Here is a 27494-nt window from a genome sequence, read left to right as displayed (position 1 = left end):
CCCGGGCTCTTTGTGGGGCCGCGAGCTCGGTGGAGAGCCGAGAGCTCCGTGTGCTCTGCGGACGCCGCTGGCAGCGGGGCTGTCTCCGGAAGGCGGACCCGCGAACGCCTAGTGCTTGCACTCGGCCGCCGGCCGCGCCTGTCTGCGCCCCTGACACCCTTACTCGGGACGCAGTGACCGTTTTTAAGTCACAAGGGCGTGGGTCAGCCTCCCCTAGGACTTCATGTCTGTATATTTCCCCATTCACTGGTGAGTATCCTGCGCCCTCGGCGGGCATCCGTCTCGCGGCCATGGCTGCGGGGCCCGGGCTCCTGCTCCTGCGGGCTCGGGTGCGAGGGCAGCAGGCGGCGCGGACGCCCGCACTCGCCCGCCTCCCAACCCGTGCAGGAGTCAACGTCAAGGTTGCAAAGGTGGGGGTGGGGGGAGGGGGTGCCGAGAGCATCCAGACAAAGGGAGTGAACTCGAAGCCGTCACTTAAGTGACTGCTGCGAGGGTGTGTATGTGCTGGCGGTGGGGTGGGGGTGGGGGACCAGGAATCAAGCTTGAGCCCCGCTAATAAAACCCTAATGCAGAGGGCTGCGGGAGGCACGCGCCCGGGCCGGCGCAGGGGGCTCCAGCTCTCCCCGGGCCCCTCCCCTTTTTCTTTTTGTTTGCATGCAAGTCTCGGCGTCGAGGCCGGCGGCCGCGGGGCCGAGCTGGTGCAGCGCGGGCGGCTTTTGCAGAGCTTCGAGGGGTGGGGAAAATTGCTCTCCCCACACGGAACCCGGTTAAAGCCACAAGCAGCAGTACAAGTACACGCTGCACCCTCTCGGTCTCATTCCTCTCCATAACCCGTAAAACGCGATGCGGCTTTGTGGGGGCCGGGACTGGGGCTGGGGAGCCGCCCTCGCCGGATGGGCTGGAAGAATCCGGGGCCGGGCAGGGGAAGGAGGAGGTTCGCAAGGACCGGGGATCTGGGCCGGGAGGGATGCGCCGCGGGCGCCGCGCTGGTTGCGGAGCGAGGCCCCCAGCCGCGCCGGCTGCCGCTTCCTTCCTGCCTCGGGGAAGAGGAGGAGCGGCCAGGGGTCGAGCACTGGCGGCTTCGGAGCTCGCCTTCAGGTGCGGGCGCCGCTGACCCGCTCCGCGGGGTCCCGCTCGGCGCGGTCCTGCTGAGCCCAGAAACCGGAAAGTTCATGCTTCTCGCTTCAACTTTTCGGGCCCGCGCCACAGCCCGGAGCGAGGAGCGAGCGCCGCTACACCAGGCAAGGGGCCGGGTGGGCGCTCTTCGGGCCCGTTTCCTTGGGGGTCGGCGGCAGCCTTTCCACGACCCCAGATGAATCTGCCTTTGGAGTCCCCACTTTTGACCCTAACCCTTGCCCGAAGCCCAGCATCTTCTGTCTCTCCTCCCCCACGCTGGCTCTGTTTAGGGACATGAACTCTCCAAAGAAAGTAAAAACTCCCCCACCCGTGAGGCTTGCGTACCCCCCTCCTGATGCGCGCCCCTTCGCTCCCACCTCCGTGCTGTGTGAGCAGCAGGTGCCATGTGGGTGAGACTTCCAAGGCAACTGGAGGCTTTGTGCCCCTGACCGCCCAAAACTTGCCAAGGTGGGTGTCCGGGCCCATCAGGGTTATTATCCCCTGAGAAATGAAGGGAAATAAAATAATTGGGAATTATTTCATAGTAGATTAGCACTTCATAGTTTGCAATGGTTTTTCTCCCCCCCAGAGATTAGCCATTTAGCATAACTGTGGGATATGCATTATTAGCATCATGGTAAGAAACAGAGCACCTGTGGCTCAGAGAGGTTAGATTACTTGTTCAAGATCACACAGCTTTTGAGTGACAGAGCTTGGACCAGACCTCCTGCTTCTGTTCACAAATCCAGCGCTATTTCTACTCTATGTAGTCATCATAAAATGAAGAAGAATCTAAGGAAACCCTGCTTCCTTAGATGCAGTCGGTCTTAAAGCCTTGCCTGCTTTCTTTTTTTCTAACAGTGTGTAAAGACACGATGGTGAAAATATTGGGTGTTGTGTAGGGCGTACACTGACTTTGGTATGTACTATTTGGCACTGTGCACTCGGGACCCCGTAGGTGCCCGTGGCTTGTGTGGGGATAATGGAACATTTGTATCCTGCTTACAGAGTACAAAGCACTTTCACATGTCAGCCATTGGTGGGCCAGCTTGGCCCCTCTGGAAATTTCCTTTGCAATCAGAGTCTGGGCATCTTTAAGGCTTTTAATCCAGGGGATGTTTTTCAAGCTGTGAGCTTGCAGCTGCTGTGGCTGGGCTAGGGAAGGGGATTGGATGGCAGATGTGACGCTTGCAGGAAGCTGACCCCTTGGGGCTTTAAGTGGGATATTTTGCAAAAAGGAACACCAGAGAGAGAGAGAGAGAGAGAGAGAGAGAGCGTGAAATTTAGCAAGGCAGCATTATTGGACTTGGTTTCCCTGAGGTTGACCTGTTATCATTATGTAATAATAATATGCAGTTCTCCTAGACACGGGTTGAATTGGTTTTAATAGAGACAAATGGACTCAGATACCTACTGGTATGGTTTTTTCTGTTCTGTCACTTAAAAGAAAATCCAGAGTTGCTCTGTGCCAGTGGGGACTTGTACGGGAGAGGAGGGAAGAGAGGTTTGCCAGAGAGGTTTCCAGGCAGTTTTGGGGCTTTGTTGGTTGAGACTGAGAGCCGTGCTGCCCTGGGCTGGTACGGCACTTCCTCAGGGTGTGAGCTTGTTTTTCTGTGAGGTCTGTTTTGAACACCTCTCATCCTGCCTCCAGACAGTCCCCTGATCTGACAGCAGAACGCACCAAGGATAGGAACATGAAAGTGCGTGTGTTTGTTGACTTTTGGTCTGGGTTTCTTGGCAGCCCTGACTACCTGAGATCTGCCGAGATGACTGAGGTGATGATGAACACCCCATCCATGGAGGAGATTGGCCTCAACCCCCGAAAGGATGGCCTTTCCTATCAGGTGAGTTCAGTACTGGGTTCATTCTGGCTCTTCAGAGCCTGGCAATTTCCGCTGGGGCTGGAGCAGACGTGGTTCTGCATCCCAGTGCCACTTGGAACTGCTATGTGACCTTGGGAAAGTCCCCTAATGCCAGTAAGCCTCAGTTTCTTCACCTGTAAAATGGGGCAACGATAGTCCTTACTGTGGAAAATGGTGGTAAAGATCCAACTTGATGAGGTGGTGTGGAGAAAGCATTCATAGTGCCTGGGACACACAGTAAGGGTTCAGCGAGCATGAACTGACGTCATTGGTTAGTCATGCTGGCTGCTGTGGACCCTCCCATTCACAGCAGCAAAGGGAAGACGTGATTTGTGCAGTCAGTTCAGACCAGAACTTCCCTTCCCAGCCAGGCCTTGGGCAATAGAAACATCACTGTTGAAGGGTAGCTTATGGGCAAAGGTGATCTGGTGGAAGAATATCTGTGTCACATGCTGCTTTCTTCCTCAGATTGATGGTTGACCCGCTGATGCTAACAGAGTTAATGTTCAAAGTACTTAGTATTGAGGAGAACTGTCCCCAAAGGCAAGCTATCTCAGGGATGTGACTGCTGGCATGTAGATTAGAGTTCATCCTGTGTGATGGATCCAGAATACATAAGGACTCAAAAAGTGGCCCAAGTAACATCTTCAGATTCTTAGCACAGTGCTCTTCCTCGCCTGCCATGCCCTTGTGCGCTGGCCTGGCCGGCTACACAGCATCTTCAGATACCTCTGGGACAGTAGACTGTTTCCATATTTCCAAGAGGAGTTCCTAGGTTATTGTACGTGGGAGAGGAAGGAGTCTGTTTTTAAGGGAAGACCTTGGTGCTGGGAGCATTGGCGCGGGGAAGATGAATAGGGTGTGATGGGCCGGCCCATTCAGCAAATACTAACAATGTCTGCTGTGAGCCGTGCACTTTGCAAATTTACTCGTTTACTCTTGACCGTAGCTCTGAGGTGGGAGTTCTTGTTCTGTTTAACAGGTGAAGAGACAGGCTCAGACTGAGTAGACCCGCACTCCAAAGCCTTGCTCTTCTGACATGTCGTGTGTCTGTGCCTGGAGCTGGTCTTGGTTAGAATCTGGACTTGCTCTGGCTAGTCATTATGTAGAACCATTCCAGGGCATTTGTTTTGTAGAGGAAGAAACAAATAGAAAGCTGCGGGCGTGTGATGGTGATGGGGGGTGGGGTTGTTGATCGAAGAGCTGAGATGAAAGCTAAGTCTGGGTAAGGTAACTTGGTAGGCGACACACTGGGAGGTTCAAGAAGGCCCCTTTGTTTTGTGTCAGTCTGGCCAAGCCCCTTTCATTGGCTGGAAACAAGTATTCATGTGGCCTGAGGAGATGAGGGAAGGAGGGGGAATACCCTCTCCTGGTTGGTTTTATACCCTCCACCCCCAGAGAGGGTCTGAAAGAGACAATCAAAGGCCCCACAGCCTGTGGGAGGGTAGAAGTTTCCTGGCCCACCAGCCAGGGTGTTTTTGGATACCAGTTTCCAAGCCACTGAATCAGACCGAATCTCTGTGGTTACAGGTGAGACCTTCTTTCAGTTTTGGGTTTTAGATTTCCATCACAGAACGTTTCCAAACACAGTCAGGATGTCTTGTGTGTGCCTTTTATATTCTCCTTCTGAACATGTCCCAGGGTGAAGGGCCACTTCCCCTCTGGCTGTTGTCTCCACCTTCAGGCCATTCTGCTGGATCTGAGGGACAGGTAAAGATGGCAGAAGGGGCTGAGCTCTGGGTGAGGAAGGCCAAGCTGAGATTGCAATGGCAGGGGGAAAATAACAAAATTGCCTCTGGGCTCCCAAAATGTCACGATGCGGCCTGAGAAAAGGGCCCGAGATCTTGTCTTGTGGTGCTGGCCTGAGGGCCCAGTTCTCACAGCCACTCAGGAAATCTGTTCTTGCTACCTGGGTGGGGGTGACTGTCCAGTTCCAAGATCTCTTACCTGGAACTTCAAAGCACTCTTGTCACAAGATTTCAGAAAGGTCCTCTGGTTGCCTGATGAAGAAGGGGGGGGAGGGTGTAATCTTTAACCAGGCCACATTTACTGGGCATTGGCTGTGTGCAGTGCGGTGTGGGCGGGCGCTGCGCCAAGGGAAACCAGCATGTGCACCACAACTGGAACGTAGGCAGTCTGGTAAAGCAATGCAAAGCCATGGTCAGTCCAGGTGTGGATGGCAACGAGAAGGCTTGGAACGTCCGACTTGGGGCTGGGCCTTGAAAGAAAATTAGGACTGCAAGAGAGCACCTCCACCTTTAACCTAACTTTGTTGTGTGTCCCAATACCCCTTTGGTTTGTCCCTGTTTATGCCACGTGCGGGGCTCTACAGCGAGCTGATCTGACAATTGTCATATGACCGATATCCTCTGGGTCCCCTCAAAGCCGATGTCACCCAATGAAACGCATTCCCACCAGAGCTCTGGGGATTGGCTGGGACTGCGCTGGCTGGATAGCTCATCCTCTGGGCTCAGATCTGGGGCGGGACATCTCAGAACTCTGTTCTTGGCATTCTTCCTGAGGGTAATAATAGTACATGGCTTTTACCAAGACCTGCTTTTCCAAGGAACTGAAAGTGGGAAGGAGACATCAATCCTGACTTGGCAGATGAAATAGAATCTCAGACTTGTGATTCGACCTTGAAACAAGGTCAGAAAATAAATAGGCACACTGGACTTTGTCAGTCATTCCCCCACCTTCCAGACCTACCCAGAATGAAGCTTTCCTAATCTCTCTGCCCCAGATGGGACCTCTTTCTTCTTTCAACACCTCTGGCTGGTGTGCTTTGAAACGATGCTTCCCTAGGCTTTGAGGATGCAGGTCCTGCCTGACCTTCTCCCTGCCCAGGTCTCTGAGGGCACGGGATGCCTTGTTTCCCTCTCTGTGCCCATCAGCCATCACCTCCCCAACCCAAGGTGCCTGTTGGCTCCATGCTTTCATAGAGCAGGTGCAAAGTGGCTGGTGGTTGTTCTGGTGAAGTTGAGTCTTCTGATCCTAAAGCTGGCCGCCTTCACCTCTACTTTAAGGTTTTTAAAAGGGCTGCCTCAGCTCATGCCTGTCAAGGCTTCAGATAAATGCCTTTTTATCCTCTGAAAAGTTCAGGTAAAGCCCTACCTCTCGTGCCTAGGATGATAGTGTCATTTTGTGAGCCTGTATACAAATCAGCGGAGCCAGTGCCTTGGTGCATCTTAACTTTATTTAGAGAGTCCGTTCCGTATGTGAAGTCCATGTCTGTGCACCCACTTGGCATGAACCAGGACACCTGGCTGGGTGGGTGAGTAAATGGTTACTCGAAAGTCTGAGTACCTGTTGGGCAGGCTGCGGGTAGCAGTCCGTTCACTGGGGCTGAGCGGGAGGGTCCCCGGGAGGACATTTGGGTCCCCAATTGCTGCAGCTGCCTCCCTGTACTGTGGCTGTGGACCCCTTGTTCTCTGACCCACCCGTGGGACAAGAATGTCTGCTGCCTACACCTTCTTACTTTCCCCAGTTCAAGGAAGCAGGTCAGCGGCTGCCTGGCGGGGCCCTCCCTGGGCTCTGGGGGCTCTAAGGATGTAGCATTTTGGAATGCCTCTCTGGCTGGGCCTCCTTTCATGCTGCACCTGAATCGGCCCAGGTCCTGTGTGGGGAAGGGTCCTGAGAGTTTGCCTATAGACACTGCCACTGCCACGACCCAAGGACTGTGGGCATTCTGGCCTTGCTGCCTGACTTGCCCCCCAGCACAGTGCTGAGACTTCTGCGATTGCATTGCCCTCACTAAGTTCTAGAGAGAGGTATGGCTCCTTGGTTTTCTCTGAAAACTGCCCCTTCTAAAGCATCCAGACCGAGATCTGATAACTCTGTCCTTCCCTAAGCTTTTTAAATTCCTCTGTGATCGGCATGCGTTCTCTCACTGGCTGTCCTTCGTATCCCTGTTGCTGTTCTTGGTCACGTACTCCTACCATTTGACATCCATCCGCCAGTCCGCTAGGCAGTGGGCTCTCCTCGGGGAAGCCGGGAGGATGTGCCGTAAATCAGAAGGAGCTAGCTCTTCACACACCACAGCGTTCTGCGTCCTGTGCTTTCCCTTTGATCCCCTGAGCTCAGGGCTTCCCTGCGTCTTCCCTGTTGCTTCCTAAGACAGGAGGGAGGGATATCCTGGGTTTGGCACCATTGCGAGGAGGGAGAGTGGGGGGCTGACCTCTCGCCACAGTTCTGTCCTTTGCTTCTTGCAGTCTGAGAGCCTGAGAGCCTGAGTGTTAGCTCTCTTCTATCTGCAAGGCCCAATGACAGCCGACTCCCCCTGCCCGCCCCCCTACCCGCACCCTGCACCTACCACTTCCCTTTATCAGAAGCAGCAGCTCCTGTCTCAGCCAACAGGCTTGGGTTAATCTCTGAAGTCAAGCAGCAGTTCAGAAACACCTTCTGTGCAGAGTCTTTCTTTATGAAGACCCCTGAGCCTGGCTCTCCCTGGGTGTCCCCCGCTGTGCAAACATACCTGGTGCAGCAAGTGACTGGTTGAGCTTCCTCCCCAGGCTCAGCCCTCAGAGAGGCTGGAGCTCTGAGTCCCTGTCTCTGCTTCCCACAAGCCTCTGCTCAGGAGGCCATGCCTGGTGACTCCTTCACCAGCTCTGTCTCTTCCTCCTCACGCCCCTGTACCCCTTCCCAGTTGTGGTACCCCCCCATGTTCTCAAGGGTTTTGGAAGCCCTGCTGAGTGGCCTCACGGAAGTCCCATGGTCACTAGGAAATCATCATCTTCAAAAGCCCTCGATTGTCCCTGGAGAGAAATAAAGCTAAAATTGCAAAGCATTTGGCCGGAGATATCCAGCCATGGACACGACATGTTGCCGGAATCACAGCAAGTTTTCCTTTTTCTATCCCCACCCCCTCCACTCCGCTCCCTCTTAGTACAAATCTTAATAATGTGATGCCAAACAGCCAGTTAGGGCCACAGGGTATAGCAGGAAGGCTTTGTTTCCGAGTGGGTTTGTGTCTGCACACGCAATCTCTCTTCGAGTCAGTGCCCACCCTGTTCATATCAACTCTAGGTTGTATGAGGGATCCAGCACCTTCCTTTTTATGCCCAAAGCCTTGACACACACGTCGTGTTTACAGTCTGGAATGCCCCCCCACCCCGGGTTGAGGCCTGCAGAAGGCTGGAATTGGTCCCCTGGGGGATTCCCCCGCCCTCGCCCCCCCCCCCCCCAACACACGCAATGTGGTCACAACGGTGAGTCTGTAGCACGGCCAGGGAGAGAAGGGGCTTTCTTTGCTTTCCTGGCCAACGTGTTACATGCTAGAACCAAGCAACCAGCCTTCTGTCAAAGGGCCTGTGTCAGGCCTGACGCCTCTCAGGTGGTGATATGTTCATCGCTGTGCAGCGTGGGGGGCTGTGTCTTAGACTGCTCTGTTCCTATGGTGCCGGCCACAGTGTCCTGCGAACAGCTGCACGGTGAGTGCTGAAGGATCGATCAGACCTTCCTCTCTCCCTTTCCCTCTACCTCGGCTGTCCCACGGCATAGATTTTTATAGGATCAGCACCTTCCTGACATGGGCACAGTCTTCCAAGTTGAATAGAAAGGAGGATTGTACCCTTAGGGAAAGGGGTGAGTTTGGGTGGCGAATCTTGCCTCTGGAGCCAAGAGCTATTCCTGGGTGTCTAGTGAATGTCCTGAAATGATCTTTCAGGCCCGAGTCCTGAAATAATCCTCAGAGGATATGAAAACAGGCCCTCATTCACATGGGGCTCAGAGTTGTCAGGGTCTTACTTCTTTCCAGTCTCTTAGATGCTAGACCCTTCTGCTACCTCTCACTGCCCCGCTTGCCCTTCCCCTGTCCCTGAGCCCACCCCAGGAGGGTTCTTTATCGGCAAATCAAATCCTGCTTCTGCTGCTTCCCCCCTTGGCTGGGGGAGGGCTCCTTCCTGCGCAGACCTGGGGAGGAAAAAATTAAAAGTTGCCAGAAGTTTCTCCAGACTGTTGTTCAGCTAGCATTTTGAATTTAAGGGAAGTTTGGGCTCCTTTGCCCACCCCCCGCCCCAACTAGAATCCGTTACCTTGCTGGCACTGTCGGAAGGTCCTTTCTTAGGTAAACTGTAGAGAAGAGGCACCCAAGCATTTAGCCAGGGCAGCACTGACTGCTTGCTGCTCAGCCATGAATTTTATTGGAGCCAATGGGAAGGAAGGTTCTGGATCTCTCACCCAGAGTAGAAATGGCCTGAGCCAGGAGGGCCTTCACAAATCTCAGTTCAGAGGTGTTAGATTTCTAGGTCTGACTTTATCCTAACTTGAATCTGAAGGTGGTTCCCAGACAGAATTAATAGTATACCTTGAATTCACCTTCTGCCTTTGCTTTGTAGAACACTCATCCACCCTGCATTTGAGAGGCGTCCCTGCTTTCCCAAATTCCTAAATGTTTTCTCCGGACACGGCCCTGTGTACAAGCTCTAATTTAATAGATCACCATTATTAGCCCAAGGGGTGTGGGCAGCACTGAGCTCAGCCACTGATCTCTGTGGACCGACCCCGAGGTGCCTGCTGAGACTCATATACTCATACATGTGTGCACGTGCGCACACACACACACACACACACTCGCAGACACTCACATGAACAGGTGTGCACGCGCGCACACAAACACACACTCACACGCACTCCCTCATGACCAAAAGGGCAGACGGTGGAATGTTAATAGTGGTTGTTTTAGATTGGAGTGTTGAGATTATAGGAAAATTTTCTCTTCCTTTTCCCTCTTCCCAGTTAGTTTATATTTTCACCGGTAAAGTACGTATTTTATTGTTCTTTCACTTACTCCTCAAATTTTAAAAGTAACCTCTGCCCGTGATGGAATTTTAACTTTCTTTAACCTTTTTGTTTTCTAAATCATCGTAAACCCACCATGCCTGAGTCACAGCTGTTCACATTGTAGCAACTTTTCCCTTCTTTTCCAGCGCACTTGTATTTTCACGTAGCCTAAATCACAGTTGTGTTGTGCCTTTTTTACTTCACAGTGTATAAGTCATCAGCATCACATCATTATAACTTGTCTTAAAAAGGCTTTAAAAAAAAAAAAAATTAAAAAAAAAAAAAAAAAAGGGGCGCCTGGGTGGCGCAGTCGGTTAAGCGTCCGACTTCAGCCAGGTCACGATCTCGCGGTCCGTGAGTTCGAGCCCCGCGTCGGGCTCTGGGCTGATGGCTCAGAGCCTGGAGCCTGTTTCCGATTCTGTGTCTCCCTCTCTCTCTGCCCCTCCCCCGTTCATGCTCTGTCTCTCTCTGTCCCAAAAATAAATAAAAAACGTTGAAAAAAAAAAATTTAAAAAAAGGCTTTAAAGCCAGCAGTTTTAATAACTGAACGATGTCATGTCCCACAGTTACAACATGATTCTTTTTACCATTCTGCAGTTGTTGAAAACTTTTAGATTGTATAAGTTTTTCCTCCTATAAATAATGTGACAATTTATATATAACTTTATATATAAATCTTTGTCCATAGTTAATACTATTTTCCTCAGAGTAGAGTCTTAGGACAGAGTTTTTAAAGTCAAAAGATGCTGTGTGTGTGTGTGTGTGTGTGTGTGTGTGTGTGTGTGTTATAATTAAAAAGGTAATATTTATTCCTTTTAGAAATTTAGAAAAATTTAAAATACAGAAAAATCCACCATATTTCTATCGCTGAAATATTTTGGTATGTTTGCTTCTAGTATTTTTGTATGTCTTTATGTTAAAAAGACAAAATTGAGACAAATATGTATATTTATTATATACATATAATATAGAGAGAGCGTATACATACGCTCTAGTGAGTCTTTTTGTCACTTACTATAATTTGTGACTGTGTCCATTTGTTTTTCTTTGTAAAACGGTGTTTCATTTCGTGATGTGCCATTTCTTACTGCTGAATCTTTGGTTGTGGCGTATTTTGTTCCTACAGAGAATGCTGCTCTGAACATTATTTTACATAAATCTCTGCACAGGCCTGATTTCTTTCCTTGGAATAATTCTTGGAAGTGCAGCTACTGATTCAAAGAGATTCATTGAGAATTCAAAGAGATTCAACATCGTTAAGCCTCTTGATTATATATGACCTTAAAAAACAAAACAAATAGAAGTGTTTATCAAAATATAAGCTTCTTGTCTGGAAAGCTCTAGCACACAGAATTTCAGGGGTGTAAAATCTGTAGAGTTGGGATCATGGAGGAACTTTGTGGGTAGAGTCAGAAAGGTGTTTGGTTATTTCAGAGTGTTTAGATGTTGTACATCTTCCTTTAGTTCGTTAATTGCTTATTTTGAGCAGAGATGATAACAATTGATGCTTAGGCTGTATTTAGCCAGCATTGCAAAATAGCTGGTGATTATATTTTTGTCCCATTGTGGGTAGATTGACACACTCTGGATTATAGATCTAAATGGGTCAGTGATTGCTCTCCTTGTCTCCTTTATTCTATTAATGACATTGGAGCACCACGTGACCTTGAGGAAGAGTAGTGAGGTCGACTCTGCCTGGAGACCCATGAGATTTGGATGGACATTCAGGTAGTCCCTTAGGCCATCTTGGTTTTCTGGGGCTCCAGGTCTGGCTCATGGAATGGTCATGGTTTAGAAATATTGCTTCGGAATTCAGGAGGGACTGTGCTCTTAGAAGTAGATCTGAATATAATGGAAGTTTTGGGCGCAGGGCTCAGGGACTTTTTACCCAACAACTGTGCAAGCCTCAGCTTCTTGGCAACAAGTAAACAGCCTAAGCCGATGTTCCAGTAGGATTCACAGACTAGTCAATTTAGGTGTTACTTGGACAAACTTCACAAATGTTAGTGTATTTTCATGGTTACCGCCTATGACAAGCAATACTAGTTTTCCATCTGTGTGGTGATACTGTTTCCTTTTTTTAAAATATTTTTTTTTTAATTTTTTTTTTCTTTTTTCAAAGTTTTTATTTATTTTTGGGACAGAGAGAGACAGAGCATGAATGGGGGAGGGGCAGAGAGAGAGGGAGACACAGAATCGGAAACAGGCTCCAGGCTCTGAGCCATCAGCCCAGAGCCCGACGCGGGGCTCGAACTCACGGACCGCGAGATCGTGACCTGGCTGAAGTCGGACGCTTAACCGACTGCGCCACCCAGGCGCCCCTTTTAAAATATTTTTTAAACAAATGAGTAAGGAAAAAATATAATTGAGCCATAATGTGTATGTGGACATGGAGGGATAAATAATTTCAGTGGTATCCAACTTCCCAAGGCTGGCATCACTATTGTTATCATGAAGGAATTTCTTTTCTTCAACCGTTGTATCCTCTTAGATGAAAGCATTCTTAAAGATCAACTAACACTCCATTATGATTTCCGTATTTCTTTGGTCATTTGCCCCCTCAGATGTGACAGTTGGAGCATTAGGATCCTTCCTGGCTATTTTCCTTGGCACCCTAATATTAGAGGTTTTCATGCCAAATGACTTCTTAATGATGTTCTATGTATGTGCTACTTGATGTTTTAACAAAGTGTTAACACCAGAGGACAGCTGCCCTGGGGTTCACAGGAACTTTCCAAGGGATGTGACAGCGGAGAGCATTTTCGGGAAACGTATTTCCCCATCTTCAGCTTCCTTCTGTTGCTTTTCTAACATTGCATTTCCTGAAGACAGGCTTCTCCGGTTTTCTTTCCCTACCTTTCCTGTCAAGATTGCCTTCCACCCGTTTTATTTTTTTATTATATTTCTAATGTTTGTTTTTGAGAGAGAGAGAGAGAGAGAGAGCACAAAAAGGGGTGGGGCAGAGAGAGAGGGAGACACAGAATCGGAAGCAGGCTCCAGGCTCTGAGCTGTCAACACAGAGCCTGATGTGGGGCTCGAACTCACAAACCGCGAGATCATGACTCAAGCGGAAGTCTGACTAACCAACTGAGCCACCCAGGTGCTCTTTTCCTCCTCTTTTGTAAGAGAAGGACTTGTGTCTTGCCCTCCTGAATCTTTTAAGGTACTTTCCCCAGGGTGTTGAAGCCCTGAGGGAACCAAACAAATGGGCCATTCAAAATGTTACTGACTGGGAAGCTCCATAAATCCCACCTATCTATCACATTAAGAAACCAATAAAAAAAGATTACTTTTTGTATGTAACAATTATTTGTGGTATTTTATTGATCAGTTACATACTAATAGCTGCAATGAGCCAATCCAGATTTTTTTTTTTTCCCTAACAGGCCTTAGGGTCATTTGATATACAAATATTAACTATCAATTTATATCCATAAGTACATTTCTTTACTGCAGAGAAGTATGAGAAAACCTCATGACTAAAAGCTTCTATTAAGTTAAAATTCTATAGAACAGTAGAACGGAGAAACATTTTCAAGCAGAGAAAAGGATAAAATTTAAGAGCTTGTTTATGAGTTTTTTAATGGGTGAGGGTTGACACCAAGTTGCTTTGGTGTTTATAAGGCATTGTGTACAGGGGCGCCTGAATGGCTCAGTCGGTTGAGCGTCTGACTTTGGCTCAGGTCATGATCTCTCAGTTCGTGAGTTCAAGCCCCTCGTCTGGCTTTGTTCTGTGCTGACAGCTCAGAGCCTGGAGCCTGCTTCAGATTCTATGTCTCCCTCTCTCTCTGCCCCTCCCACTCACACTCTATCTCTCTCTCTCTCAAAAATAAAGATTAAAAAAAAAATTTTTTTTTTAATGCTTATACAAGGCATTGGGTACATTTAAAAGAATGGTATAAACATTTTATTTTAAAACATTGATGTTTATGGGGCGCCTGGGTGGCGCAGTCGGTTAAGCGTCCGACTTCAGCCAGGTCACGATCTCGCGGTCCGTGAGTTCGAGCCCCGCGTCGGGCTCTGGGCTGATGGCTCAGAGCCTGGAGCCTGTTTCCGATTCTGTGTCTCCCTCTCTCTCTGCCCCTCCCCCGTTCATGCTCTGTCTCTCTCTGTCCCAAAAATAAATAAACATTGAAAAAAAAAAATTAAAAAAAAAAAAATAAAAAATAAAAATAAAACATTGATGTTTATGATATATCAGAAGTTTTAGGTGTCGATTTAAAAATGAGTGAAATGACAGAATTTTTCAAAATTCTTTTTTTTTTTTAACGTTTATTTATTTTTGGGACAGAGAGAGACAGAGCATGAACGGGGGAGGGGCAGAGAGAGAGGGAGACACAGAATCGGAAACAGGCTCCAGGCTCTGAGCCATCAGCCCAGAGCCTGACGTGGGGCTCGAACTCACGGACCGCGAGATCGTGACCTGGCTGAAGTCGGACGCTTAACCGACTGCGCCACCCAGGCGCCCCTCAAAATTCTTTTAGAGAGTATACAAACAAAAAGTGGAATCCAACTGTGACACTCTAGCATCTCAGACGTGGGAGCGCATGCAACAGTGGCATGACATTGGGTCACTTGGGTGCTCTTTGGACACAGCCAGTGACGTGGATTTCAGAACCTCTCAGAGCTGTAAGATTATGGACTACAAATCTGGATAACTGGTTTCTAATCTTGGCTTGGCTTCTGTCTGTGTCGCCTAAGGAAATTCACATCACCTCTTTTGGCCTTGATTTCCCCATCTCTAGGGGAGAGGGCCGATGCTATTACTTCTGTTAGACTGTTGTATGATGAGGTGAGATCCTCCACCCTGATCCTAGATAGATCCACCCTCTGGAATTAAAAAATCTGCTCTCTTTTCTTCATGTCTGCCTTCCGGCTGTTTGAAGGCAGTTTTATGCTCCTCTCAAATCTTTTCAGTCTGAAAACATACTGTCCTTCAACCTTGACTTATGTGGTCATCTTCCCGAGGGTGCTTTTTCTTTCTCTAGGTCAGCAGTTCTCGAATGTTTTGATCTCAGTCCCTTTTCCATTCTAACAATTATTTAGGACCCCCGGAGGTATTTGTTTATGTGGATCATATCTTTTGATATTAAAACAGAATGTGTAAAAATTTTCTGTATTAACTCCTTTATAATAACAGTAAAACCAATGTGCCTGGGTGCCCAGTTGGTTGGGTGTCAGACTCTTGCTTTTGGTTCAAGTCATGATCTCATGGTTCATGAGTTCAAGCCCTGTGTCAGGCTCTGTGCTGGCAGTGCAGATCTTGCTTGGGATTCTCTCTGTCTCTCTCTGTCTCTCTGTCTCTCTCTCTCTCTGCCCCTCCCCCGCTTGCTTTCATACACACGCTCTGTCTCTAAATAAATAAATAAGTAAGTGAAATTCTTTAAAAAAAACAGTAAAACCAAGTGCCTAGTTGGTTGGGCTTCCAACTTCAGTTCAGATCATGATCTCACAGTTCATGAGTTTGAGACCATCGTCGGCCTCTGTGCTGACAGCTCAGAGCCTGGAACCTGCTTCAGATTCTGTGTCTCTCTCTGCCCCTACCCCACTCAAGCACTGTCTCCCTCTCTCTCTCTCTCTTTCAAATATAATTAGAAAATATTTAAAAAACCCTATTTTAAAATAACTGTAAAACCATTGCATGTTAATATAAATAACAGTTCTTAATAAAGACAAATGTTTTCAAAACCAAACTAACATAAAAAAAAGTTTAGTGAGAAGAAAGGCATTGTTTTACATTTTGGCAAACCTGTTTAATATTTGGCTTAACAGAAAATGGCTAGCCTCTCATGTCTGCTTCTGCATTCAATTTGTTACAATAAGTGTTGGTTGGAGTAAATAAAGAAAATCGGGCCTATGCAGATATATTAGAAAAGCTAAGAAAAGGAAGAAATATCTTAATAGGCTTATTCAGATATTTTTCTTTGGTATTTCACCAAAACTCAGCAAGTGGTAGTTTCTTAAAGGTTAGTAGCAACATGGAATCTGAAATCTCATCAACAAAGTAGTTGTACTCTTACATTAAAACCCAGTAGTCTGTCTTACACTTTGAATGAGTCTTTTACCCACGTTTGGTTTTGCGATGTGGTGCGCCGGTCATTTGGAAGACACACGTTCGCTGAACAAGACAGGTCTTCCAAATGTTGACACGTGTCATTATAAAATGTCAAAAAGTCACATTTGTTCATGTCTTTACTGGTCTCATCAGAAAGTCTTCAAGTAATTAGGAAGCTGACAAGGTTATGGTGGCTGATATGATTTATGCTTGAAAGTTTGATTTTTATCATTGGTAACAAATATTAGTCATTTTCCGTGAAGTGACATGCTTGTTTTGTTCACTTTTGAGGACATGTCCCCCAAATACCCAAGTCAAAATAACCATGGTTTGTTGGGCGGTCATTTTTTTTCAAGTAACCATGGGGTTCCGTGGAAATAGTGGCTAGTTCAGCTGGCAACTCCTTTGCACGCGTGCTCTTCCTTGAGATGTGCTCTGAAGTACAGCAGCAGCGAGCTGTCTGCCGGCTTTCCATTTCATCACATAGAATACTAAAGCAACATGTACCTAAGAGTCAATATTTAGGAGCACCTGGGTGGCTCAGTCAGCTGAGTGACTGACTTTGGCTCAGGTCATGATCTCAAGGTTCATGAGTTCGAGCCCCGCGTCAGGCTTTGCGCTGTCAGTGCGGAGCCTGCTTTGGACCCTCCGTCTCCGTCTCTCTCTCTGTCCCTCCCCCACTCTCTCTCTCTCTCTCTCTCTCAAAAATAAATAAACATTAAAAAAAATTAAGAGTCAATGTTTAATAAAAGTTAAGTTTTACAGCTTTGTCAAGGATACTAAGTCTTTTTTTTTTATTGTGTGTTGTGCTAAAGAATGTAATACCTGTAAGTACAGTTTGCTGCTACACCATTCATTCTTGCCAGGATGCCAGCAGTTTCACCCACCAGTGTTCCTCATGCCATTAGTGCAGGTGTCAACACAGACAGAAAGGCAAATAACATCTTTGTATTAAGAAAATATTTTAACCCCATGTACACTCCTTCCATGAAAAGACCTTGGGATATGAGCTTTGAGAATGGCTGCTCTAGATTAAACAGAAAGAATATGTCTGATCAGAGGACAGCAGGGCCATCGCCTCCCTGTTAGCATAGACAGCCTCTAGGAATACAGCCCTGTTTGTATCCATGTTGTGGCATCAGTACTGCAGCTCGGACCAACTAAAATCTCCAGCAGGTCTTTTATAGGACCTGCTATCAAGCAAAACTTCCTATTTGGGAAGAAAAAATAATGTTTTTAACTCAAAGAAAGATAGGTATATTAGCTGATGACCCCACTTTGTGACAAGGTGAGTTGGAGATGATGGGTGTCATCCAAATGGAGATGTTTCACAGAAGTTGGGAAAGTGGAAGTGCAGCTGTAGGTTGGGGAATCCTCCTCCTCTGATGGACAGGAGAAGCCAGGAAGCTGAGTCTGAAGAAAAGCCTAGGATGATGCCTAGAGCAGGGGTGTAAGAATCAGGAGACACTGTGAAGCCAAAAGCCAAATGACCTGGTAGTGTGACACAGAGGTGGTGGTTTTGCATGACGGCCGAGCTAAAGCCATGGGGCAGGGCTGTAAGGGAATCCTCAGAGACTTGAGAGACTTGTTTCCATGCAGGGATGTCTTTGGGAGCCATGTGGTAGGGGTTCGGAAGGGGACTCAACACAAGGGTGGGATGGCTGTGGGACTAGGCCAAATATTCAAGACTTTTGTCTCCAAAATGGAAAATGAGGGAATGGTTGGCCGCCTCAGTCTAGGCTTTTTGAGAGAGAGTAGGTGTGGCTCTGGGACATTTGGCTGTACCAATGGAGAGGGATGAAAAAAAGCTATCTGTCATCCCTAGAGGCCCAGAGGTGACCAGGAGGCAAGTCTTCTTTCTAAAGGGCAATACTAATATAGTCCTTAGGATGGTAGGGTGTGGGGATTTGAAATCATCTATGCCAGATAACTGCAGTCTCTTTCTCACTGCCCTGAAGAACTTTGAGAGAAGTGTTCTTTAACATTCCAAAAGCCCTGTCAACTCACTGGGCCCAGAGTTATCAGCAGCAATTAGTGCTAATTAATTGGAATTTGGAACTCTTGACCTGCAGGATGGGTGTGTGTTTGAGAGATGTTTATGAAGGATGGTGTTTATCTAGAGGATTTCCTTTTCTTTTAAGTTTCGGGGCTGGAGGCTTAAGCATCTTTATTCCAAAGGAAGGAGGTCCAACAGTTGTTACAAAGCCTTAAATCTCTCCTCAAGTCTCCCATAGGATTAGAGACACCGGAGAAGGGTAGGAGAGGGTGAGGTGGATATTCTGTAGTCCCAGGCCATGGGGATTTGAGCATAGTGAAAGTGTCACGGATGGAGAGAAGGAGGTGACTAGCATCCCAATGGAGATGAGACTTTTCTTCCTCCCTGAATCCAGTTAGGAACCACTCTGTCCCTTTGCTATAATTCTTTCTGTTCTTACCAGCCACGTTTCACTTTGAAAAGTCATTAACATGCAAATAACGATGATGACGATGATGATGATGATGATGATGATGATGATGATGATGATGATGATGATGGCGGCGGTGGTGGTGGTGGTACAATAGCAGGAGGCAAATGTTTCAAAGAACATATATATTTCTTGCCTTTGCATATTGTTAGGGGTCAAAAAGCAGGGTGACTTTTCATTTGGATTAGCTGCTGCTCATTTGTTCAGCCCTTGGCAGAGCAGGATGCTGGTAGAGATCTGCCCATTGTTATAAACCAGCCCCTCCTAGGAAGGAATAAACACACAAGGCCAATCCATTGTTTTTCTCCAAGAAAAAGAAGAAACCCAGACTTAGGGAAGCTGAGAGGCAGCAGGCCCCTAGAAAGGTCTGTGGGGGTGGGGTGGTGCATGATGGGAAGATCACTAGCTACAGGGAATCCACTGAAGACTAGACTAGGTCCTGGACCAAGGCAGTGGCTTTCGTTCCAGCTGGCCCAACCCAAACCCTGGGAAAACAGAAGCATTGGGAGGGAAGTGATAAAGTCAAAATCCTTTCTCCATAGAACCTGGCCTAGACTTGTGAGTGCACACCCAGGAGTTCTGCTCACTTGTGCCCGTCCCAAGCAATTGGGACTATTGACTTTTCAGTCCCTCACTCTAAGCGCTCCTTGGGGACCGCAGTTTTACCTGATAAGAACCATTATTAGGACTTCCACGTTTACAGAACAGGTTCACACATACCGGTATTTGATTCTCTCCAAAGCACTATAAGATGGCAATGAACATTAATCCCAATCTATAGATGAAGAGAAGAGTTCGGGAATCGGCCACCACAGCTTTGAGCCCCTTGGGTACCATGCTGGTTCTCAACATGGAGCTGCATGTAATCATGCCAACGATGCTATAAAGCAGAAATTCCTTCCTCATTTTACTCTGGCAACTGAAGCTCAGAGAAGTTAAAATGACTTGAGCAAGGTCACAGAACTAATAAGAAATGGGGGACAAAGTAAAAGCCAAGTCTTAACAGACTCCTGGACTACCACCTGTGGGAATGGCGATTTTCCATTGCAGGTTTGAGGTTGATTATCCCCGCTCTGGAACCCGAGAGGGGAGAGGCTCACTGGTTTTGTGTTCGGAGGCAGATCCCTCCCAGTGCCTTGGGGACTGCCAGGTTATTCACCTCAGGGCCTCTGCCCTCCCTCCCCTCTCCACCCCACCCCATCCCTCTGTGACAGCCCAGCACAGAGAAGCAGGATGCCCAGGCCCCTGAGGTCTCAGCTTGCAGAGCTGGTAATTAGCCCTTTGTATCCATTTAGCCACCTTTCATCTCCTGCATTGGCTGGTGTCCGCTTTCCCTGTTAGCATCTCTCAGCTCTTTGCTGAGCCCTCCGCCCTCTTTGTGGCCAGCTCTTGTGAGTCGTTTGTCAGGAATGATGGCTGAGGGACGCGTGCACTCAGGGGAGGGGCTGTTCCCACCAGAATTGCTCACATTTTCCATCCCAGGTGCCAGACATCTCTCTTCTCTCCCCACTGCAGAGGCAGCCAGGTTTAGGTCACCTGGCTTAGAGGCAGACAGTTGATAGCTAGGCCCCCAAATTTCAGGCCTTTGGAGATTTGATATTACCTCTCAGTTCCCCTCCATGGGTGAAATGGGAGCCGACTGACCAGCAATTCTTACATTCAAGCGAAAAGCCTTCTAATCCCTCACCCCCAACCCCAGACTACTCTGCTGTGAGGCTGCCCATGTTGGTCCATCAACCAAACATCCTGACAGTTTTCCTGGACCAGCCTGTTTTCCTGGTCCTCGTATTTAACTATTTATGTTTGCGTTGCCCAGTGCAGTAGCCACTAGCCACATGCAGCTATTTAAATTTAAATTTAGGGGCGCCTGGGTGGCGCAGTCGGTTAAGCGTCCGACTTCAGCCAGGTCACGATCTCGCGGTCCGGGAGTTCGAGCCCCGCGTCGGGCTCTGGGCTGATGGCTCAGAGCCTGGAGCCTGTTTCCGATTCTGTGTCTCCCTCTCTCTCTGCCCCTCCCCCGTTCATGCTCTGTCTCTCTCTGTCCCAAAAATAAAAAATAAACGTTGAAAAAAAAAAAATTTAAATTTATATTTACATAGATAAGTCTATATTGATAAAAGTTAAAGAAAATTTAACAATTTAGCCTCATCTCAAGTGCTCAATAGCCAATGTGGCTACTGGCTACTGTTAGTACAGAGACAGAACATTTCCATTATCACAGAAAGTCCTAATGGACAGCTCTCATCCATACAGCCAGAAATTCCAGTATATTGGCACCCAAACTACATCTCACAGACCATTTCTTCCTCGTAGAGGGTTCTAAAGCTCCCTTGACCTTTCAAGTGAACCCATTTGAGTTCCCAAAATGTCAGGGCTTGTTGGGATTAGAGGCCACCTGGAGAAGTGTCCTCTATAAAATTCACTCGTGCCAAGTTTGAACGCCTGCTGTTTCCCACACCGCGGGACACACAGGATCCGGCCGGGATGCTGTGTGTGCACTTCAACACTTCACTCCATTTGCAAAGGAAGGAACTTAGTGTCTGTTAGTTTCATCCAAGCCATCAGCTCCGGCAGCCAAGCGTGACAGTGGGATAGCTGGATGTTGGAATCCAATGTCGGCAGAGGGAGGGAGGGACTGGGCTGAGAGACTCACAGCTGGGGATGGATACTTCTAGATCTGCCCTGCCCTATACAGGGGGGTTATGGTGGGAAAGGCTTCTCAGAGCCTCCCATCTTCCTTTCTGGACCTCTTGAAGATGAGTCTTTGCTGCAGAGAGAAGAGAAAAGGATTTTTTTTTTTTTTTCCCCTTCCCTAGTCCAGAGACAAGGGGCACATTGGGGTAAGAGGTTGAACCAGAAGCAGTTTCTTTTTGGAACAGGGGCCGTTCTTTATTCCCTGCCAGTTCCTGCAGGCAAACAGCATGCCAGGCTGGCCTGCCGCCCCAGCCTTACCTGTCATGTGCTTGGCAAGTCTGACTTTAGTCCTTTTTTCCACTGCCTTCCCTACCCCGTCAAATTGCAGTTGCAACCTCTCATTTTTCTGCTGCCTAGATGATTAAAAAGCATGACTTAGTGGAAAAATCTCGACCTCCTTAGGGTCAGCCTCTTAAGCAGCTGTCGGAGATAAGATTGTGCTGGCAAAATGCTCAGCAACACTTTGCAAGGCTTTCTGTCTGCATGCGAGGAAATGAGAAACTGGTCTGGGCTCATGTTTGTCTTTGGAGACAGCTACAATTTTCAGAGGCATAAATTGGCATTATTCGATAATAAAATAAAACCTTTGATGGAAAGGTATGATTATTATAGTGATTTTTTTTTTAATGCAATTAACAGGCTTTGTAAAGAAAAAAAAAATTTTAATGGCGCCTCCTTTGAGCCATTCAGGGAGCAAAGTTCTCTGGCATCTGAACAGTATCAGAAGTTCAGTGCTCAGACTTCCCCCAAGGACTTAAAAGACTTAATTGTGCAGCTCCTGGTATGAAAGGCATTGTTTGGAGTTATTTTAATTACCATGTGAGTATTGCCGCCTCTTGCTTGGAGATTGAATACTTACTGTAGTCTTGTTGAAACGACTCCAAAGAGGACATTCCAGTTTGAATTCAGCATATGTCCTCAAAGCATTTTATCATCTGTGTGTTTGCCAAGAAGTTGTACACATCTAGTGAGATGTGAAGGTCGCTTCGCTTCTCAAAAGGAGAAACTGAGTCACCGGCAGTCGAGAGGACACGATTGGGGTTATAGAAGTAATGTCATGGACGTAGAGAGAATTTGCGGTCTGTGGCTCTACACAATGTGTTATCAAATTTGAGGTTCTACAGGTCTGAGTTCAGGTCCCCGGGGATTCAGCCACTTCCTAGCTGTGTGGCCTTGAGTAAGTCCCTTGCCTTCTCTGGGCTTCAGTTTCCTCATCTATAAAATAGGGATCACTACTTCATAGGATTGTAAAGGATGAGATTCTGCCCACCAAATGTGCCTGGCTTATCTTCTATTACCATCATCATCATTTTAACATTCCCCCCCACCCTAATTTTAAAGACCTATTCCCATCCTGAAACGAAATGACATGCTCTCCATTCTCACTGTCCTCCTCCTCCTTCAGCTGGCCTTGCTACGTCTTGTCCCTTTCGCTCTTACTTGGCTCAGGTGATCATAATTAGAATCCAGTTGCTGGGATGTCACAGGTAGGCCCAGCCCTGGGCTTGAGGTCAGAGGGAAGAGGCAGGGGCCCAGGTCCATGCTGAGCCAGGCGGCCATCTCCTTTTGATACGTCATAGCTCTGTCTCAGGTCCTGAAGATTTAGACCAACTGTCCAGACTGGGAAGCTCATCTTCTAGACCTAGCTGCCCAGCGGTCATCCTTGCTCCTAAGCTGGAGTGTCTAGCAGCTGAATGGGTGGTTAAGGCCCGGAGTCTTGCCCACTCTCCCTGGTCAGTTTTCTATGTGTGAAACGGGCATCCGTTCACTTTTCAAAAGGCACAGGCACTGAAAACAGCAGATCTCGGTTTGAATCCTAGCCGTTCCATGGGTCCCACAGAGCCCGGGGTCTCTCTGCACCTCCATGAGGGGATGTCTGAAAGAGCTTTGAAAACTGTGGCGTGCATTCCACTTGCCAGGCTTCCCCTTGCTCAGTCCCAAAGGTCATTCACAGAAGGCACCTGTGCTTCACCCCCATGGACAGACTCCAGCTCCATGCGAGAAGTGAGGAGGGGCCCAGCTGGGCCCCTCGACCCTCTCCCTGCTCAGCACATCAGGCCTGTGTGCACAGCACAGCCCAAGGGCAGAACTGCAGGGCTGGCCCCATCAGGGAGAGAAAACCTAGAGCGTGGGTCCACTGTCCCCATGCCTCCTTTCGCCCCAACTAGTCTAACCCCGCCTCTGGCTTGTTTTCCTCCTGGCTGCCATTACGATACTTTTTATGAGCCTGTTAAGTCTTTAATGATGCCTGGTTGTGCAGCTGGCTTAAGGCTTAATCCCCAGCAATAGGGCTTTATTGGATAAATGGTTAATAATCACTTGTCTGCAGGGATTGGGGAGGTTTTGTTGAGGCCCGTGATTCTCGGAAGCCCCACGTGGCCTATGACGTGGCCTGCGACATGGTCTGTGACTGAGACGGCAGTGCTCAGGGCTGGGGTGCTGTAAGATTGGGCATCACAAAAGCTGGGAAGGCCTTGAGTTTGTAGGAGAGCATTTCTGCTACCTCCTGAAAAGAGAGGACCCTTGTTTGCTGACATGGGCCTATCTTGATCTGCGCCCGGCTCGGTCAATCTCCAGGCTCTCTTCAAATGTGTGTCTCTACCCACTCCGATTTTGCTTTCCTTTCTCTTGCCATTAACAAGGTGTGTGACCTTGAGCAAGTCTCTGGGCCCCTCTGAGCCTTGGTTTCCTCATCTACCAAATGGAGAGACTGGAAGAGGTGGCTCTGAAGGCGCCACATGGCTCTCAACATCGGTGTCCTGTAAGCCTCAGTGTCCCAGACGGAGGCGCCTCTCTCCCGCTCTCGGGTGTGTCACCGAAGGCTGTGGATGGCAAGGGACCAGCAGCCCATCAGATTAAGTACTTAAGCTGCTGGGCAGAGAATTGGGTCAGCTGTAGTCATAGGGCAGTGAGTACAGAGGGAATCCGCAGAGCCCCTCGTGGCCCTCGTTTTTATCCCCTGGGTTGGGATTTCTCCCAGCTCTAGGCAGGACACACAATAGGCATTTAAAAAAGAAGCCTCATTGGTGGGACTCTGAAAAGACTCTTCCAGGTGTAGAACCATCAAGGAGCCAGGAGTTACTCACAGGTGAAAACAGTGAGAACAGAATTCTTCCTGGCGTGCCTGTGACTGGGACCTGTCATGCCCTCAACCCTGATTTGGCCCTGACTTTATAGTTGCAGAGAGATCAGGACTCATCTGTTTGAGGGGCAGGGTGTTCTGGGGGCCTGGGCACGTGGGTCAGACGGACCTGGGCTGGAATCCCATTCCACAGCCACTCATTTCCAGGCTGTATGGTTGGGGCAGCCTCCTTCTTCAAACCTGAGGTTCTTTAAGGTAGTATCAGAAACCCCTATTTTTCCAGCACAACTGTATTAGTTCCAAACTATATATGTAAAGCACCTGGGAGCTGGCTTCTACTAGGTGCTGATCGTTACTCTGGGAGGAAGTCACTGTTAAGGTACCTGTGACATGCTTTAGACTGCGGGGGTAACGTGCTGGCTGCAGACAGGTGTGGCTTACTCTGGGTGACATGATTTTGAATTATTTTATCTGGAAATAAAAGACAAGAAAAGGCACGAACAGAGTGGCACCACAAATTTGGTGGCACTGCCCTGAAAATTTGCAGCTTCGGGATTAATGTCTGCTGAGACACAATTTTCTGTGTTGGCCCCAGAAGCCTCTCCCTGACTCCCGCCTTAGGGCTCCCTTCTGGGATCCTGAGAGCCTGGCACGGTGGCGGGCCCTCCGGAGGGGCTCCGTTCTGCACGTGTATGTGAAATGAAGGAACAGGATTTCTCTTTTCCGGTACTGTGCATGACCCGACACCTGCTCTGTTTTTCTTCCAGATCTTCCCCGACCCGTCGGACTTTGACCGCTCTTGCAAAGTGAAGGACCGCCTGCCCTCCATCGTGGTAGAGCCCACGGAGGGTGAGGTGGAGAGCGGGGAGCTCCGGTGGCCCCCCGAGGAGTTCGTGGTCCAGGAGGACGAACAGGACAACTGTGAAGACACAGAGAAAGACAACAAGGAGCAATAGAGTCCCCGCCACCTCCCTGGGGGCCATACCAGACGGCATCTGTCCCTGAACTGTGTTCTTTCCCATGGAAGAAGGGAGTGAGCCACAGCAGTTCTGAAAATGTCAAATGATGGCTTCCGTTTTGCACCTGCAAATCACTGAGTTGGTTTTCTTTTCTTTCCTTTTCTTTTTTTGAGATGCTGGGCAGTGGAGCCCTCTGCGACAATTTGCAAGGCCTTCTGAGAAAGGAAGCTGCGTAGAGCAGGGGTGGGGGGGTGGGGTGCGGGGAAGTGGTGCATCTTTGAGATTGGTATCTGAACCCGGAGCAGGCTAGAGGCAGCAGTGGGATTCCAGTGCGCTCCGGGGTGGGGGGAGGGATGGGGTATGTGCACCGCGAGCGAGGAACATTTGGGGTAAGAGAACAAACAGGAGAGGAAGAGAAAATACACGTTTGAAAGAAAGCATCCAGCAGAGGAGTGCAGCCAGGAAGTTCCCCGCCAGCAGCGCTGGGGCATCAGAAAACAACGTGTTCATCTCTCTCTCTCTCTCTCTCCAGTTCTGCCCACCACCAGCCTTTGCTTTTATTTTGGCTGTGTTGGTCTGTTAACGGGAGGCAGAAAAGAAAAGCAGTAGAAACCGGCTGCCTGCAAAGCCGGCCGGAGGTGAGGCGTGGGCAGAAAGGACTCCCGGCTCCTCCTCCACCCTCGCTCCAGCCGTGGAGTGGCCGGCTCACATACCCGCTGTAATCTGGAAGTTTCTTAAGAGGCAGCGCTCTTGAGCTTTTCCCTTTTGCGCAGCCCCTCCCCCCCCCCCCCCCCCCCCCCCACTGCCGGCCCAGCCCTTTGGGACTAGAGGGAGCACGTCCCACCCTTGTGGAAGGACCGGGGTGGACTCTTGGACGCGAAGGTCCCTGCCTCCTGCTCCCCCAGGCCTGCTCCGTTCTGAGAGAGGCACAGAGCTGCGGGACCAGGCCGGCCCTCCTTCTCCTTGACACCCACCCCTCCCCAGCCCCTGGGCATAGCAGTCAGGCAGAGGTGGTTCCCAATCTCAGCCAGCCTGACCAGCAGAGGTACCCACTCCCATGTGGGCTCCTGGCCTGTTTTTTTTTTTTTTTTTTTTTTTTTTTTTGGTGGGAGCCGAGTGGAGAGCAGGAGAGGCTCCTTCTGTTTCCTGTTGGGGAGAAGAACTTGAATGGAGATTCCAAATCTGAGACTTAGCCGATGGGGGTAACAGGGCTCTCTTGCAGCAGTTTGAAACTGGGGTGTCATGAGATCCCTGGCTTGTCCTCGTGATGTTCCGGATGCCGGTGGGTGGATGGCACGGTGATGATGATGAGGGAGCATTAGGCATTGGCCCTCATCCCTCCCACCTCTCCCCTGTCCCCTGCAAGGGCACAGTTGTGCGAGAAAGCTAGCCTTGGACTTAGAGCTTCTTATGGTTAAGAACCATCTGGAGCAGCAGGCTGCAGGGCACACTCTTCAAACCTCCTGTAGCTCACAGCATGAGTGTGCAGCCAAGAGGTGAGCTCGAAATCCTCCTGGAGGCCGAACTGGGCCAGCAGAGGCACCCTGCAGCTCTCCAGTGGGTCTGGGTGGACCGCAGTTTGGGACTTGTATATAGAGCTGTATTTAATACCTCAAGGCTAGCGTGGTTCCGGGGAGTGGGTGCAAGGGGACGAGGGTGTGCGGTTAACACCTCAGCAGGATTTGGTTCTGGGAAGCTGACGCCCAGCCCCCAGCCCCCGCCCCCCGCGCCCTGCCCCCTGTGTTGTCTGCTTGTGTCACACACACTGATGGCAATAACTTCTTCCAGCTCCTCGGGAATGGGCGAGGCCTGCAGCCCGCACTGCCAGGGCATCCCTCATGCTCCCACTGGTCCTGTTCTGGCTGCAGAGAGTCCTCCCTCCCTCATCCCGCACCTGCCTCCCTTTGTGGATGGGGCCTTGCCTTTTAAAATCCTGTGTTTCTGTGTCCCATTCATCTGCTCCTTTCTCTCATCTGTCCTGGTCTTGCCATGTGCTAGGAACGTGCTTGTAAACTGCATAACAAATCTACTTTGTGTATATGTGTGTTTATGGGGGTGTCTTATTATTTTGCTGGTCGCTAGATGCCTTTGTACGACCATTTGGAGTCTGAGCAGGCCAGGGGCTGACAACTAAAATCAGGGCCTGCCGCGGCGAGCCTGTTGGAGGGACCCAGCCACTCTTAGACAAGTGGCTGAGCTCCTATCTGGCCTCCTGTTGTTTTGTTTTTTGTTTTTTGGGGTTTTTTTTTTTTTTTTTTTTTTTTTTTTTGGTTAAGTAACTTGTGTGTATTTCTAACTGATCGTATTAAAAAAAAAAAAAAAAAACCTAGTATTTCAGTAAAAATGCCTGTTGTAAGATGAACCTCCTGTAACTTCTATCTGTTCTTTTTTGAGGCTCAGGGAGAAACTAGCATTTTTTTTTTTTCCAAACTACTTTTTGTCACTGTGACAGTTGTAAATAAAGTTTGAAAATGCTTTCCA

At 48.9% G+C, this 27494-nt stretch overlaps 1 protein-coding gene across 3 annotated transcripts; it reads left to right on the top strand.

Annotated features, from left to right (window-relative positions):
• LBH (LBH regulator of WNT signaling pathway) lies at nt 1–27494 on the top strand. 3 transcript variants are annotated; one of them, XM_045447267.1, is made up of 4 exons: nt 1–249; nt 2858–2960; nt 14243–14387; nt 24822–24935. In XM_045447267.1, exons 1-4 carry the CDS (start codon nt 224–226, stop codon nt 24845–24847), a joined length of 300 nt encoding a protein of 99 aa, XP_045303223.1. In that variant the 5' UTR covers nt 1–223; the 3' UTR covers nt 24848–24935. The 3 variants fall into 3 exon arrangements, with proteins under 3 accessions (XP_045303223.1, XP_045303221.1, XP_045303222.1); XM_045447265.1 differs by lacking the exon at nt 14243–14387 and having other exon boundaries at nt 4–249; nt 24822–27494; XM_045447266.1 differs by lacking the exons at nt 1–249; nt 14243–14387 and adding an exon at nt 2498–2532 and having other exon boundaries at nt 24822–27494.

Source organism: Leopardus geoffroyi, chromosome A3 (assembly GCF_018350155.1).
Source record: "Leopardus geoffroyi isolate Oge1 chromosome A3, O.geoffroyi_Oge1_pat1.0, whole genome shotgun sequence".
NCBI lineage: Eukaryota > Metazoa > Chordata > Mammalia > Carnivora > Felidae > Leopardus > Leopardus geoffroyi.
This window is presented reverse-complemented; position numbering and strand designations above follow the sequence as displayed.